Source organism: Herpailurus yagouaroundi, unplaced genomic scaffold (assembly GCF_014898765.1).
Source record: "Herpailurus yagouaroundi ecotype Mexico unplaced genomic scaffold, PumYag 185, whole genome shotgun sequence".
NCBI lineage: Eukaryota > Metazoa > Chordata > Mammalia > Carnivora > Felidae > Herpailurus > Herpailurus yagouaroundi.
Window position 1 is genome coordinate 4,308,413 of NW_024412416.1, and position 16,201 is coordinate 4,324,613.

The following is a 16,201-nucleotide window of genomic DNA, read 5'->3' on the forward strand; positions in this document are numbered from 1 at the left end:
GGGAGAGGGAGAGAAAGAGAGGGAGAAAGAGGGAGGAGGGAGAGAGAGATGCATTAGATATACTCTGTGGAAACTGAAAACTAATCAGAAAAGAGAGATCCAGAAGAAAGGGGTTCCTGAATTAAATGAGTGGAGAAGAGTTAAGGATCAGATCCCCCAAAGTAGCAAGTAAGATGAACTTGAAATGTTGGTTGGGTTTGGCAACTATGAAGTCCTTAATTTAGGAGTTCTGTGGTGTCTTTTTGCAGCTTTGTGCCAGCAGGATATCGTGGGTTCAGGGGACAAATGGGTTAAGAAGTATAGCACCTTTTTAGAAGGTTGGTAGTAGAACAAAAGAAAGAAGGCAGTGACTTGGGAGGATGTTTTAAGTCAAGGAAGATTTTTTTTTAAAGATGAGAGAGCCTTGGGCATACTTACAGATTGTTGGGAAAGAACCAGTGGAGAAGAGAGGAAAGTCAGGTCATGAAGGAGAGGAAGAAGGGGTGGTATCTTGAATTTTGTATCTGGTGATGGATTTATTTTGTCTCTCTGTAAGGACCTGCAGCCATTTCTCCTTTATTACTGGTGAACCTCCCTATCCAGCCCTATTCCTCTGCTTTCTTTCATTGAATTTACTGTGTTCTGTATCCACTCTGTGTTTATTCTCTGCTTGTCTGTTCTTCCCACACTTACGGAAATTCTGATTTTTCATTAGACTCTAGCTTGAAAGTCTGAATTGTCACACTATTCCAGATACCTTAATTTATTCTTCTCCTGTGTGTAGCATTTTGTGCTTACCTCAGTCTCCATTTACCTAACTAGATTTTCTTCTCCCACTTAACTAATTCTCCTTTGGGCAGGGATTATGTTTTATCTGTCTGTAATCTCAAAATCTAATGTAACAGGCTTTTAGTACTTATGAAATACTAGATTGAACTCTGTGAAGCTGCCATTTTGTTGGTTGCAAAAGGTTGAGTATTGGCAGTTTTGTATGGACCAACATAATAAATTTTAATTCCTTCCAGTGTTGCACAGAAGACTCGAGGTGGAATTTCAGTTAAGAATGGACAAGTAAGGGTCAAGGAGAAAGTCAAACATAGAGAAGCACTTCTTAGCTACAGACTCATTGAAGTTCAACCAGAAACTGGCTTTGAGTGACCAGGTGACCAAAGCAAAGGTGGAAATTTGGCTAGATGATTTACATTCTTCATAAAGATAACCTGTCAATTCCTCAGGTGAAACTGTAGCCATTTCCTAATCTTTGGTCTGAATAACATTTTTGTAAGTGGTTGTTCATATAAGGACTGTTCAGAATTGTGGTTAAACAGTATCCTCAGAATCATGAGTGTAAATCCTATAGAGGTTTTTTTCAGCTTTATTACTATAAAGATAAAAGCAAATCGCCGAAGTACGTCTGTGAACTAGTTCTTCAGGGGCATCTAAGTCTATTGCCCCCAATGTACTGTTGGTGTATCTTAATGAAACAAAACCTAAATGTTCAAGATGAATGCTTTCAACTAAAAAAGATGTAATTAGAAAATCTTATTCTCAAAATTTTTTTTAATCTTAATTTTTTCAACCTAACGCTTTATTTTATTTTAATTTACATCCAAATTAGTTAGCATATAGTGCAACAATGATTTCAGGAATAGATTCCTTAATGCCCCTTACCCATTTAGCCCCTCCCCCCTCCCATACCCCCTTCAGTAACCCTGTTTGTTCCCCATATTTATGAGTCTCTTATGCTTTGTCCCCCTCCCTGTTTTTATGTTACTTTTATTTCCCTTCCCTTCTGTTCATCTGTTTTGTCTCTTAAATTCCTCATATGAGTGAAGTCATATGATATTTGTCTTTCTCTGACTAATTTCACTTAGCACAATACTCTCCAGTTCCATCTACGTAGTTGCAAATGGCAAGATTTCATTCTTTTTGATTGCCAAGTAATACTTCATTGTATGTATGTGTAGATATATACCACATCTTCTTTATCTGTTCATCCATCGATGGACATTTGGGCTCTTTCCATACTTTGGCTATTGTCGATAGTGCTGCTGTAAACACTGGGGTGCATGTGTCCCTTCGAAACAGCACACCTGTATCCCTTGGATAAATACCTACTGGTGCAATTGCTGGGTCATAAGGTAGTTCTAGTTTTAATTTTTTTGAGGAGACTCCATACTGTTTTCCAGAGTAGCCGCACCAGCTTGCATTCCCACTCAGAAAATTTTTTAATGTGAGCACAGTTTTGCTGGAAGCTTAGTAGATTGCGATCTGTGGACCCCAGGTTAAAATTCCGTCTTGAAGAGTAAAGTGTGTGCCATTCAGAGAGTCTTCCTTAAATCTCTCAACTGGCTTTCATGAATCCATAGTAAATAATTAGCAGAAATGGTCTTGAGGTCTGCAATATAGGTATTGTTTTTGATTAAAGGCAAATTATATCAACCCAGAGATGGTAAAGTTGGCATTCATTATGACCATTAAATAACCCCAGACCAGGATTTTGACCTAAAAGAATGGCCATCCTATTACCATGTTGATCCTGGATTGTATGGCATCTGAAGGCAAGACCAGTATTTCCAATTAGACTGTTCTAGCATACAAATAAGTATAAAATTTGGGCATATTATTCTTTAATTATAACACATAGCTATGTGGTATGGGTTCAGACTTTTAAAGTGTTATGAGGGACAGTTTCAAACCACAAATGGAGAAAAACCTCCAGTTGTGTGCTAAACAAGTAAATAAGCTTCTTGGTGAATTTCACTCGGATGAGCCTATCCAGGCACTTTATAGATTTCTCATTACTACAAAGTCTGCAAAGTAGGTGGTACTCCACTTGAATACCCAAGACAACCAAGGCTCCTAGAACATACCTAAATGGTAGATTTAGTATTTGTACTCCACAGGCTGTCCTGTGTTCTGCTTTGTGAAACAGTGATTCAGTTTTGGGGGAAGATCTTCCCTTCTGGAAAAAGTGAATGCTTTTTTTTTTTTTCTGTCTGTTGTCTCCCTGTCCCAACCAGTTGAGAATTACTGGTGTAGGAGACCAGTTTTGGTTCATGATGGGAGTGTCCATTTTCACCTATTGACCAGGAGAACATTGAGGCCTGCTATAAAATAGCTTGTATCCATAGAGATTCATCATGAGCCGTTTATTCTGACAGTAAGTAGGTACAACTAGTTTTATCTTGACATCAGTTTTAGTCCCTGACAGTAAGAATTCCTGCTTTTCATTTCTAGCTTTGCCAAGTAATTTGCTCCGTTGATCCATAGTTGTCAATAGTGTTAAGATTTGCATTCTAAGCTTCTGATCTGTCTTAAAGCCTCCTTTCCTGTTCATCATGAAAGACCAAATAAAGGTTTAAAAAAAAAACAAAACACCTAGCACATGGTCCCATTTAAGGGCAAAATATGCCAGAAGTAACTGAAAACTACCAGACAAGAGTGGTATAACCCAGGGAGAAAACTGTTTGTATTTATGGTAAAACATTGGTAGGAACTCAGACCTATAAAGTGATCAGTCAGGATAGAATATACAGAGTAATGGGTGTGTAAGTATGGGTGTGGATAAGAGATAAGTGTTTTGAAGATGAGACACTGAATTCATTTAGCTGAAGAGTTTAAAGGATTGCTAAATTCTGCAGTAGGTACAGGTTTTGGGCAGTTTGATTTGTGTCCTGTCTTAAGTCCTTTTAATTAAGCTTTCTGAATCAAATGATTAGGAAAGTTAGGCATAGAAGGGCCTGGGGTCTTCAAAAGAGTAGTTTGCCTGAGTCTTTAGTACATTATTCTCTTTTAATGAGCAAATAGTCTTTTATTCAGGGATCCTTGTGGTGGCCTCTGAGCCCTTGGTGCAGTAGTGATACTACTGATAGCGAACATTCATCTGTTCAGCACATAATTATGTTCCAGGTACTGTGGCAAGCATGTTATATGCATTAATTCACAAAGAGCTCTGTGAGACCTTGTTACTACTTTTATCCCTATTGTACACGTAAGGAAAGTAGATCTGTTCCCCATCTGATATTACTGGCTTTGATTTTTTTTTTTAACCCCCTTCCAAATTGGTTATTCAAGGCAAACCACTGGTACTTACTAATTAGGCAGTTTGGGGTATTAATTGAATACTCCATTTACTTGTGTTCTAATTACCTGGACTCCTCTAGATAACTGGCTTGGCAAACCTGAGAGGAGGAGAGGGAGGGAGACATTCCAGATAGCATTAGCCTTGAGTTTCAGAGTTACGGTGCATGTTCGTAATGGGATTGGGAGTGGGGCAGAGTTGGGTCAGGCCTAATTTTTTTTTTTCAGGCTGCTTGAGATGGTATGATTCTTAGACCTTGCCCTACTCCTGGGGAAGCAGGTTTCTCCCAGAAGGCCTGTGGGCCTGCATCATCCCCTCACCACAGTGGCACTTCGCTCACAGGCTCTGCTTCTCTTGTTTCACATAGTTGCTTGAGGTCTTCTGAGACTATTAGGATGCTACTTCTTGTAAGTGTGGCCAGGATCTGGGAATCCATAGATCTACAGCACATCTGTACTAGTAAATAAAAATCAGATTGTGTATTAAGAGAGGCCCTTTAAAGTTTTGAAACCTTTGATATAGGAGGTTGTTCTAATCCTGAACCTGGCATGAGGCCTTCTTTCCATTTTGGGGTCTTCTATACCCAGTGCCCCACCACATTGGGCAGCTTCTGATAATGCCCTTCTGTTCTCTGTGTGCTTCACACCTTCTTCCTACCTTTACTTTCAGGCACATTGTCTTCTTCTGAGCTCCCTTGGCTGAGAGGACAGTATAGGATTACAGCCAACTGTAGCTTATGTCATAACTGTTAACAACACGACCAGATCTTAGTTCCCTTTCCAGACTTCAGAAATCTCTTTTTGGTTGGATCTCTAATCTGCCTCCCCTTTGGGTGCTCACTGTACATAGCAGGCAATTGGTTAAAGTTTATTAGGCAGTGAATGAGGGAGGCATGTAGCTTTAAGATCTACAGATTGATTGTAAATGCTTGCATCTTAGCCTTTGTGATGTTGCCTTAGTGAGGTTGAGAATCATCTTAGAAATCTACAGTTGTGAACAGGGCCTTGTGTCTATGGGTTTAGCTGTTCTCAATGGTGGCTTCTGGAAGGTTTGGGTAAATGACCCAGGGAATATGCAGGACTGTGCGTTCTGGTCATCCTCACAGCTTCCAACGGATACAGTCTTTTCAAGAGCTTGAGAATGATATGGGATTCAAGTTTGTCCCTTTAAGACTATCCTATAGAGTTGATAAATTCTGTGCTTCTGCTCCTTCTCCTGCTTACCTGAACATTAATAGGCACCCAGCTTTTTAGAATTTTGTTTTGAAGTGACCAGCTGTAAGATCCTGGGTGCTAGTTTCCTTACTTGGTCTGCTTTTTGCTGATTTTCCCCAAGATCATTGGGAATCCTAGAGCTGGTGACTCTGTCAGCCATTCTCTCATTGCTTACTATGTCAGGCATCACATGTGGTGAGTGAGGGAGACTGAAGAGTGAAGAGATTTCTGTCTGGGACACCTAGCAGATGGTGGTGTTATCTACTGAGATACCACATAAACCATTCCCTTTGGATGGTGTTTGTACACTCTTGGTGCTTATTGTGTCTTCTGTAGTTGTATCTTCAGGTGTAAAAATAGCAGCTACCATATACCAGGCTCCATGCTAAGTGCTTTAGATATCTCATCAAAAGGTTGGTAGGTACTCTTCCCATTTCAGAAATAGGGCAACTGAGGCACAGAGGTTAAGTAACTGACAATAAATGGCAGAACCAAACTCTTTAACTCTATTGAGATACAATTCACATAAGCATAAAATTCAGTAATTTTTAGTGTACAGTTTTGTGATTTATCACCCTAATCTAATTTTAGAGTATCTTCATTATCTCATTATCACAAACCTTGTACCCATTAGCCACCATCCCCAAACCTTCTTCACTGTCCACCCTGAGATGAAGACAACTCATCTCCTATAGATTTGTCTGTTTGGGACATTTCATATTAATGGGCTAATAATAGGTGGTCTTCTGTGACTGACTTCTTTCACTTAGCATAGTGTACTTGAGGTTTATCCATGTTGTAGCGTGTATCAATATTTCCTTTTTTTAATGTTTATTTTTGACAGCGAGAATGAGTGCAAAAGAGGCAGAGAGGGGGAGACAGAGGATCCGAAGTGCCTCTGAACTGACAGGGTAGAGCTCTGTGAGGGGCTTGAACTCACTAATAGTGAGATCATGACCTGAGCTGAAGTCAGACGCTTAACCGATTGAGCCATCCAGGCGCCCCGGGCAGTCCTTCATTTTTTTAATTGCCAAATAGTATATAGATCAGCCTCCAAGATTTGAATCTCATATTTCTGGTTCTAAAACTCCTGCTGCTGCCACACCATGCTAATTCCTATACATGTCCTATTAGATTAGAAAGTTCTGGGGCAATATCTTGTATTTAGGTGTTTTGTTGTTGTTTTACCCCTCTTTTAGTTCTCTCAAGATACCTCGCTCATAATAGGACTCCTCAGGTATTTTAGTATATAGGTAAGAAATTCAAGTCCTTGTTACTTTATCTAACTCACAGTGTTGGATTTAGGAGTAAGGGAGTGTAGAAAAACCCAAGTATCTTTTCTGGTGTCTAGGAGGAAAACCTAAATATCTTTTTTCTGTGTGTAGGAAGAAGAAGCTGGAAGGATAAAAGATTGTTGGGACAACCAGGAAGCACCCGCACTCTCCACGTGTAGCAATGCCAATATCTTTCGAAGGATAAATGCCATATTGGATAATTCTCTGGATTTCAGTAGAGTCTGCACTACACCCATAAACCGAGGAATTCATGATCATTTGCCAGGTGACTTAGATTTGAAAATTTAGTGTGTGTATGTATGTATGAAAACCTACACTAGGCATGTATGTAGAGCTGTTTCTAGGAAGCTTTCTTGTGAAGCTTGTAAAGAATGACCTTGAGTCTCTGGTGACACTTGCCCCTTTTCATAGCTTACTTTGTGGATTGGGTTCACTTCTAAGTGAAGACTGGCTTTGATTTATAATGTACAAGTCTATTTTATGACACACAAAAAGATAAAGGATAGGTCAAAGATATCAGGACTATTTATATATAGAATTATAATAGGAGTCATATATGTAATTAGATTTTCTGGTAGCCACATTTAAAAGGTTTTTTTTTTTTTTGAAAAGTGACATTAATATTTACCTAACCTAACAAAATATGTATGTAATCAGTGTAAAAACTGTTAATGAGATATCCTATTTTGTTAGTACTAAGACTTCAGTATATATTTCACATTTACTGCACTGCTCAGTTCGAACTAGCTGCATTCCAAATGCTTGTGGCCACATGATTAGTGGCTGCTGTATTGGACAGTGCATCTCTTGAATAATTGCTTTTACACATGAATGTGGGTCAGCAATCATTGAGATTTTTTTTTTTTAATCTTCTTTTTGAGAGAGAGTGCAGGTAGGGGAGGGGCAGAGAGAGAGGGAGACACAGAATCTGAAGCAGGCTCCAGCTTCCAGGCTCCGAGCTGTCAGCACAGAGCCCAGAGTGGGGCTGGAACTCACAAAACATGAGTTCATGATCTGAGCCGAAGTCAGATGCTCAACCGACTGAGCCACCCAGGTGCCCAGCAAGCATTGAGTTTTCATGATATTTAGGATATTCCGTAGGATAGTGGACGGAGAGGGCAGCATCCCCTGAAGGTGGTATTTCACAAGGAGACTCGGGTGTCCTGACAGTGCTGTGTCATAATCATTTGTAGAAGTTGCAACGTGTTGATGGAGTGTTTGTTGTTGGGGTTATTTTAGTTGAAAGTTGAACATATTTTTAATTCTTTAAGTGGATCTTGAAGAAATTTGGCAATAGTGGGATTTGCAGAATAAGAACTGGCAATTGCTGCTCTTTCATTATAAATTCTTTGATTTACTTCCTAAGTTGACGTTGGAAATCATTCCTATAAAGATGCAGGAGTATATGAACATAAAGTAGCTAAATGTCTGAAGGAGAGATGTCCTCACAAAGGAGACTGACCTGTGGTAACTATGGAATTTATTTCTAGTACATTGTTCTAACTGGAGGGCAAATGGGAGAAGGACATAGGAGGAACTAGGAATGCTGGTAGGTCTGGTCTCTTCAAACTTCCAATAAAGTACATGTGTATTTTATATTAATTGGTGTACATCATGAGCTAATAACAACCCTTACTCTCCTTTAGCTTATGTCAATTTAAAAACTCAGAAAATCTCGATTCAACGTATGTGTTGTTTTTCTTCTTTGAGAAGATTTCATGAATTATATTTCAATATGAATGACCCTCAACAATGGCATAAATTTCACTGGGTTGCCTCAGACATGCTGGGAACTTAGGCATACCTCAGAGAAATTGTGGGTTGGGTTCCAGACTGCCACAGCAAAGCCGATACTGCAAGGAAGTGAGCCAAAGGAATTTTTTGGTTTCCTAGTGAATATGGAAGTTATATTTATGCCATTCTGTAGTCTGTGATGTGTGCAATAGCATTATATATGTAAAAAAATTGTTCATACTTTAAAAATACTTAATTGCTAAAAAAAAAAAGGCTAACCATCATCTGAACTTTGAGTGAGTCATAGTCTTTATGCTGGAGGAGGGTCTTGCCTTGAGGTCTGTGGCTGCTGACTGTTCACAGTGGTGGTTGTGGAAGGTGGGGTGGCTGTGGCAGCTTCTGAAAATAATATCACCCTTCTTTTAGGAAGGATTCGGTTCCATTTTACGATGAGAAAACGAAGTCTCAGCTAGGTTAGAGGACTTGGGCAAGGCTACCTACTAAGTGGCTAATCTCAGGCTTAAATCAAAGTCTGCTGTCACTGTGCTGTTTGGTCACTTTCTAACACTCAGCTCCCACAAACAGCACATCTTCAGGTGCATGCAGGTTTATGCCCAGGTTTTGGCTCCTGTGTCTGGTGTGGTCTTGGTTTTATTGGGGCTCCAGTGGATGCTGTGACTGCTGCAGCTCAGATTTCTCTTGAGCCAGGCACGCCATAGATGGAGTCCTGGCCTTAGAGCCTAGATCATGCTGCTCTAACACTGGGATGATTGGTTGTCTGTGCAGCTAAGCAGACACTGGTATTTCATTCTGAGATGTGCACAGGTTCCAGGGATGAAGACATGGACATCTTTGGGAGACCTCCTTCAGCTACCACATCAAGGAAAGCAGATGAACCCAACCTTGAATCTGTAGCTCAGGTCCCTCCCTCCAAACTCTGTCTTTAGATTCCTCCTACTTAGATTACTAAACACTTGGTCCCACTTCCACAGTTAGCCAAATTCACCAGAAATTCAGCAAATAGTTATGGAATGCGTACTTCATGCCAGTCACTGTTGTTAGGCTTCAGGGATTCCTGACTTTATGTGGTATTCTCAGAACCTGCTCTCCCATCATGGATAATGGGAGAAACTCAATAGAGAAATAAGTAAAATCATTGCAAGTTTTAGTACTATGAAGTAATGATGTTTTGAGTGACATGGTCAGGCAAGAACTCTCTGGGGAGGTATGTTTAAAACAGAGTACTAAAGGAGGAGAAGAAGCTAGATCTTGTAAAGAGTGTGGGGAAAACATTTCAGACAGAAAAGGTTGGACTAAGGCTTCTTAGAGAGCTTGGCATGTTTTAGGCACAGAATGGGGGAGTGGCCACACTGTGGCTGCAGGGGTGTTGGGCTAGATGGGGTGGATGTTGTGGGCTGTGCAAAGTCCCTGGATGTTCTTGTGAGAGTTGTCAGAGGTCCATGACCAGTGACATTAAGGAACTGACTTGTCCTCCAAGATCTGATTACCAATTTCTCCCAACAAGATGGAGAACAAAATGGAAGTCAGACCTCTAAGCGGGCTGCCATCCCATGACAGGAAAGGGAGGATCGACTCACCATTCATCTTTGCACTCAGGAAGGGTTCCTGGCATTGCCCCTCTGTTTGCCACTGCAGCTTCTTTACAACTCGGCCTCAAAGATAACTTCTTAGCTTTTAGAAATCATCACGCTCTTTGACTCAGTATGTCGAGATCCGAGAATCTCTCCTACAGAGTAGTAATCAGTGCAAATAAGGATTTATGTAAACGGATACTTAGAGCATCGTTACGGTGGTGAAAATTTGAAAAAGCTTAAGTGTCTCCGAAGAGGGAAATATTTATACTGTATATTCAAGCGATGGAATGTCATGTAGTTAATAGAATAATACCTTTCGAGAATAATCTTTTTACATGTTTAGCTACATAAAAATCTTTGTAATGTAATATGTGAAGGTAAAGTATTAATACATATGTATGCATATACATACATACACATTCTTAGTTTTTCCTGAGACCTGTAAAATTCTCAAAAACATTTACAGTGGGGGAAAAAAATTGGGAGTCCATCCTCTCAAACCCTGCCTCTGCCTTCTTATCAACTGAGTATAGGTAATATTCTAAATCCTTTGTTGTCATTTCAGCAGTCTTCCCAGCATCTCCACTTTCTGTGCTCATCCATAAGAAGCAACCCGCCGTCTGTTACAGTTTGATCGTGAGATTTCATCAATTGAGTCCCATCTTCAGGCTCCATTTCTAATTCTTTTTCTCTTGCTGTTTCTACCACATCTGCAGTGACTTCCTCTCCTGAAGTCTTGAACCCCTCAAAGTCATCCATGAGGACTGGGGTCAGTTTCTTCCAAACTCCTATTTATGTTGGTATTCTGACCTCTTCCCATGAATCATGAATGTTTTTATTGGCATCCAGAATGGTGAATCCTTTCCAGAAGGTTTTCAGTTTACTTGCCCAGATCCATCAGAGGAATCCCTATCTATGGCAGCTATAGCCTTACAAAATATTTCTTAAATAGTAAGACTTGAAAGTTGAAATTACTTCTAGATCCATGGGCTGCAGAATGGATGTTGTGTCAGCAGGTGTGTAAACAACATCGATCTCATTGTACATCTCTGTCAAAGCTCTTGGGTGACTAGGTGCATTGTCAATGAACAGTAATAGTTTGAAAGAAATCCTTTTTTTCTGAGCAGTAGGTCTCAACAGTATTTGGGTTTGCAATATTTAGTGTACCACATTGTAAACAGAAGTACTGTCTGGACTTTGTTGTTCCCTTGACAGAGTCCAGGCAGAGTAGGTTGAGCATAATTCTTAAAGGCCCTAGGGTTTTCAGAATGGCGCATGAACACAGGCTTTGACTTAAAGCCAGCAGCTGCATTAGCCCCTACCAACGGAGTCAACCTGTCCTTTGAAGCCAAGCACTGACTTCTCCTCTCACGCTGTGGAAGTCCTAGATGGCATCTTCTTCTGATTTAGGCTGTTTCATGTGCCCTGAAAACCTTCATTAATTATCTCAGACCTTGTGGGTAACTTACTGCTTTATTTTGCGGTTTTATGGTATAAAAATGGTGTCTTTCCTTAAACCTCATGAACCAATCTCTGTTAGCTTCATATTTGTCTTTTGCAGCTTCCTCCCCTCTCTGTCTTCACAGAAGTGAAGATAGTAAGGACCTTGCTCTGGATTAGGCTTGGCCTCTGGGAAGGTTGTGGCTGGTTTGATCTTCTCTGCAGACCATTAAGACTTTCTGCGTATCAGCAGTTAGGCTGTTTGTCTTACGTGTTTGTTGACAAGTAGCACTTTTAATGTCCTCCAAGAACTTACCTTTTGCATTTACAACTTGCCTGTTTGGGACAAGAAGCCTAGCTTTTGGCTTATCTCTGCTTTCAACACACCTTCCTCACTGAGCTTAACCATTTTTAGCTTTTGATTTAAAGTGAGAGACGTGTGACTCTTCCTTTCCCTTGGACCCCTAGAAGCCACTGTAGGGTTATCAGTTGGCCTTATTTTGACACTGTTGTGCCTCAGGGACTAGGGAGGCCAAAAAAGAGGGGGAGAGCAGGGGAACAGCCAATTGGTGGAACAGTGTGAACACATAACATTTATCGGTTAAGTTTGTCATTGGTTAAGTGGGCGCAGTTTGTGGCACCCCAAAGCAATTACAGTAGTAACGTCAAAGGTCACAGGTCACTGTAACAATTGCAATAATCATGAAAAGTTTGAAATATTGCAAGAACTACCAAAATGTGACTCAGAGACACAAAGTGAGCAAATACTGGTGGAGAAATGGCAGCGATAGACTTGCTAAATGTGGGGTGGCCATAAATCTTCAGTTTCTGAAAATGCAATAAAATACCTGGAGTACCTGAAAAATGCAATAAAATAAGGTATGCTTGTATTTGCCATTTTCCATGTATTACATTTGCAATGTGTCCATATTGACATTTTAAAGTCCAATCAGTGGGTTTTAATTACTGTATAGTAGTAGCATTTTACATAAATGTTATTTATCTGATCCTCTGTTGGAAAATGATTTTTTTGCTGTTAAAAACAGTATTTTGGTGAACATCTTGTTTGTATCTCCTTATGTGCATATAACAAGAATTTCTTTAGCATATGAACCTAGAAGTGAATTGCAGAGTAATGAGTATATAACTGTCTTCAGAGTGATTTTTATCAGTTTACAATCCTGCCAGATTTTCATGAGAGTTGTCCTCTACATCTTTGTAGACCCCAGGTATTGTGATACTGCAAAGTTCAGTCAGTCTGGGGGCACCTGGGTGGCTCCGTTGGTTAAGTGTCTGACTCTTGATGTCAGCTCAGGTCATGATCTCCTGGTTTGTGATATTGAGCCCCAAGTCAGACTTTGTGCTGACCGTGTGGAGCCTGCGTGGGATTTTCTCTCTCCCTCTCTCAGCTCTGCCCCTTCCCCACTGACGTGCGCACACTCTGAAAATAACTAAGCATTTGAAAAATTTTTCAGTCTTGGTGTGAAACCTACTTAATTTTTTGTCTCTACTGTGAAAAATTTTCTACAGTTAAAAGAATACATGAGGCATATATGGTCTGGCATCATCCAAGGAAAGATCCCTAGAACTGGGCCCCAGGGGTCTTTTCTTTTATCCTGTTCTGTCTGGTGTGTTTCTTGAGATTCCATTATATAATTAAAGTCACTGGCTTAGATGAAATCATGCAGGAAATGCTGTTCTGCTACATAGCTGAACTGTTAAGCAGGATACTAAATTGAATATTCCCTGCCTAGAAAAATCCTTGTCTTGTTCAAGAATGGCTTGGTTATCACCTCTGAGAACTTTTTCTCACATTCTCCTGCCTCTATTACCGGTAGCGAGATCATTCTTGGCTATTTCAGATTGTTCATTGACCTGTGTGGTGGTCTAAATGTATTCTCAAAACAGAGTAGATAAGAAGAAGCCTATTCAATTTGCCCATTTCATTATAAACCTACACAAAAAATGCAGGCTCTGGATGCAGATGAACTTGAAAACAGATCCTGGATGTGCAACTTGACCTAATTTTAGCTAATTCTCTGAGATTAAGTTGCCCTAACTATAACACAGGAGTAGTAACAGTACCTGTCTATAGGATTTGGGGAAGTTTGAATAAGACATGGATCTTGAATATGTAGAATAGTGCCTGAAACTGCACTTACTTGTTATGTGATGGTACTGATTGTGATGGTGTGGATATATAAAGAACACAGTTGTGTGAGAGCATTGCTGGGGTCATGATTTTTGAAGTTGAATTCCTGGTTTCTGGTCTAGACTACAAAGGACCGGGTCTTAAATATCCTTGGGTTCCTAATCCTCAGTACTGCGTCTGGCACATGGTGGGGATCGTTGTACAATTGCTTGATGAATACATTCTCACAAACTGGGTACTGAAACTGAAAGAGGCCCTAATTTTAAGTTCAAATAAGTTCTCTCCCTCACATTCTCTCCCCCACATCCCCTACCTATTAATGTCTAGGATATTTCTTTATTGTAAAAGAAAATTTACCATCATAACCATTTTTCTAGTGCACAGTTCAGTGACATGATGTACATGCACGTTGTTGTGTAGCCATTATCCCTATAATTCATCATCCTGTAAGGCTGAAACTCTGTACCCACTGAACAGTAACTCCCCATTCTTCCCTCATTGCCACCCCCTGGCACTTGCCATTACACCTTATGTCTTTAAGATTTTGACTGTTCTAACTAGAACATGTAAATAGAATCCTACAGTATTTGTCATTTGTGACTAATTATGTCACTTAGCCATGAAGGTTCATCCACGTTGTAGCATTTGTCACGATTTCTAAGTGAATAATATTCCATTATGTTGTATACGTTACGTTTTGCTTATGCCTCATACATTGGTGGATACTTGGTTGCTTCCACATTTTGGCAGTTGTGAGTATTGTGAATATTGTTATAAACATGAATGTACAAATCTCTTCAAGACTGTGCTTTCGGTTCTTTCAGGTATATGCCAAGAGGTGTAATTGCTGGATCACATGGTGGTTCTGTTTTTAATTTGAGGAACCACCATATTGTTTTCCACAGTAACTGTACTGTTTATATTCCCATCAAGAGTGCACAAGGGCTCCAGTTTCTCCACATCCTCACAAACACTTGTTTTCTGTTCTTTTGTTTTTTACAGTAGCTATCCTCATGAGTATTAGGTCTCGTGTCTTATTTAGTTTTGATTTGCATTTCCCTAATGATCAGTGATATTTAGCATCTTTCCATGTGTTTACTTGCTATTTGTGTATCTTTGGAGAAACATCTATTCCACTCCTTTGTAGGTTTTATTCATTAGGAAGGTAAATGGTTTTTTTTTAATATAATTTATTGTCAGGTTAGCTAACATACAGTGTACATAGTGTGCTCTTGGTACATTTTTAAATCAAGTTGTTGGTTTTTTGTTCTTGTTGCTAAATTTTAGGAGTTTTCTATATGTTGTAGATATTAATCCTTTATCAGATAGATGACTTTTGGGAGTATTTTCTCCTATTCTGTGGGTTGTCTTTGTACTCTGGAGTGTGCCTTTTGATGTACAAAACTGTAAAATTTTCATGAAATCTGGGGCGTGTGGGGGTAGCTCAGCTTGAGTGTCCAACTCTTGATTTTGGCTCAGGTCATGATCTAACAGTTCATGGAATTGAGCCCTGAGTCAGGCTCTACGTTGACTGTGCGGGGCCTGTTTGGGATTCTGTCTCTCCTTTCTCTGCCCTTATCCCCCTTGTGCACATGCACACGTGCTTTTTCTCTCTCTCTCTCTCTCTCTCTCAAAATAAATAAACTTTGAAAAAAATTGAAAAATTTTCATAAAACCTAATTTGTCTTTTCATTTTAGAGAGAGTGAGCAAGGGAGAGGGGTGAATTTTAAGCAGCCTCCATGCTTAGTGTGGAGCCCAATGTGGGGCTTGATCCCATGACCCTGGGATCATGACCTGAGCAGAAATCAAGAGTCAGATGCTAAACCAACTGAGCCACCCAGGTGCCCCTAATTTGCCTATTTTTTTTTTTTTTTTGCCTGTTACTTGTGCCTTTTATTTCATATCCAAGAAATTGTTACATGCAGTTTCATAAAGCTTTTTGTCCTGTGTTTTCTTCTAGGGTCTTAAATTTAGGTCCTTGATTTATTTTGAGTTAATATTTATAAATGGTCTTAGCTAAACATCCAACTTTGTTTATTTGCGGGTGTATATCCAGTTTTCCCAGCACCAGACCATCCTTTCCCCATTGAGTAGTCTTGGCACCCTTCTCAAAAATCATTTGACCATCTATGTAAGGATTTATTTCTGGGCTTTCTAGTCTGTTAGTTTATAGGTTTGTATGTATGCCAATACCACACTGTTTTGGTTACTATAACTTTATAGTAAGATTTGAAATTGGGAAGTGTGAATCTTCCAACTTTGTTATTTTTATTCAAGATTGCTTTTGTTTTTCAGGGTCACTTGAGATTCCATATGAATTTTAGGATGCCTTTTTCCATATGTATTTTGGACAGTAGCCCTTTATCAGACACGATTTACAAATATTCTCATTTGGTAGGTTACCTTTTCATTTTCTTGATGGTTAGATGGTTTTTAGTAATGTAATCCCACATGTTTATTTTTGCTTTGGTTCCTTAGCTTTTAGTGTCAAGGGTTTTCTACTTTTGCAACAATGTCACTGGGATGTTTAATAGGCATTGCATGGAATCCATAGATTGCTTTGGGTAGTATTGACATTTTAATAACATTAAGTCCTCCAGTCCCTGAACATTTTTTTTATGTCCTCTTTAATTTATTTCATCAGTGTTTGTTCATTTTCATTGTGTAAGTCATTGACTTCCTTAAGTCAGTTCCTAAGTAATTTATT

General features: G+C 39.6%; 1 protein-coding gene across 12 annotated transcripts in view; it reads left to right on the forward strand.

Annotated features, from left to right (window-relative positions):
* Nucleotides 1–16,201, forward strand: part of CPEB1 (cytoplasmic polyadenylation element binding protein 1) — a 91,988-nt gene that overhangs the window by 10,147 nt on the left and 65,640 nt on the right. For 10 of the 12 annotated variants that reach the window (XM_040493547.1, XM_040493543.1, XM_040493539.1 and 7 more), the window contains exon 2: nucleotides 6,663–6,837. The exons of 1 other annotated variant lie outside the window; for it this stretch is intronic. Coding sequence is in view for 6 of the 11 variants with exons in the window: in XM_040493543.1 (XP_040349477.1) it covers nucleotides 6,663–6,837 (175 nt within the window). In the remaining 5 variants the exon portion in view is untranslated. Of the gene's footprint in view, nucleotides 1–3,039; nucleotides 3,143–6,662; nucleotides 6,838–16,201 lie in introns of those variants that run through there. One more of the 12 variants, XM_040493545.1, reaches the window with a different exon arrangement.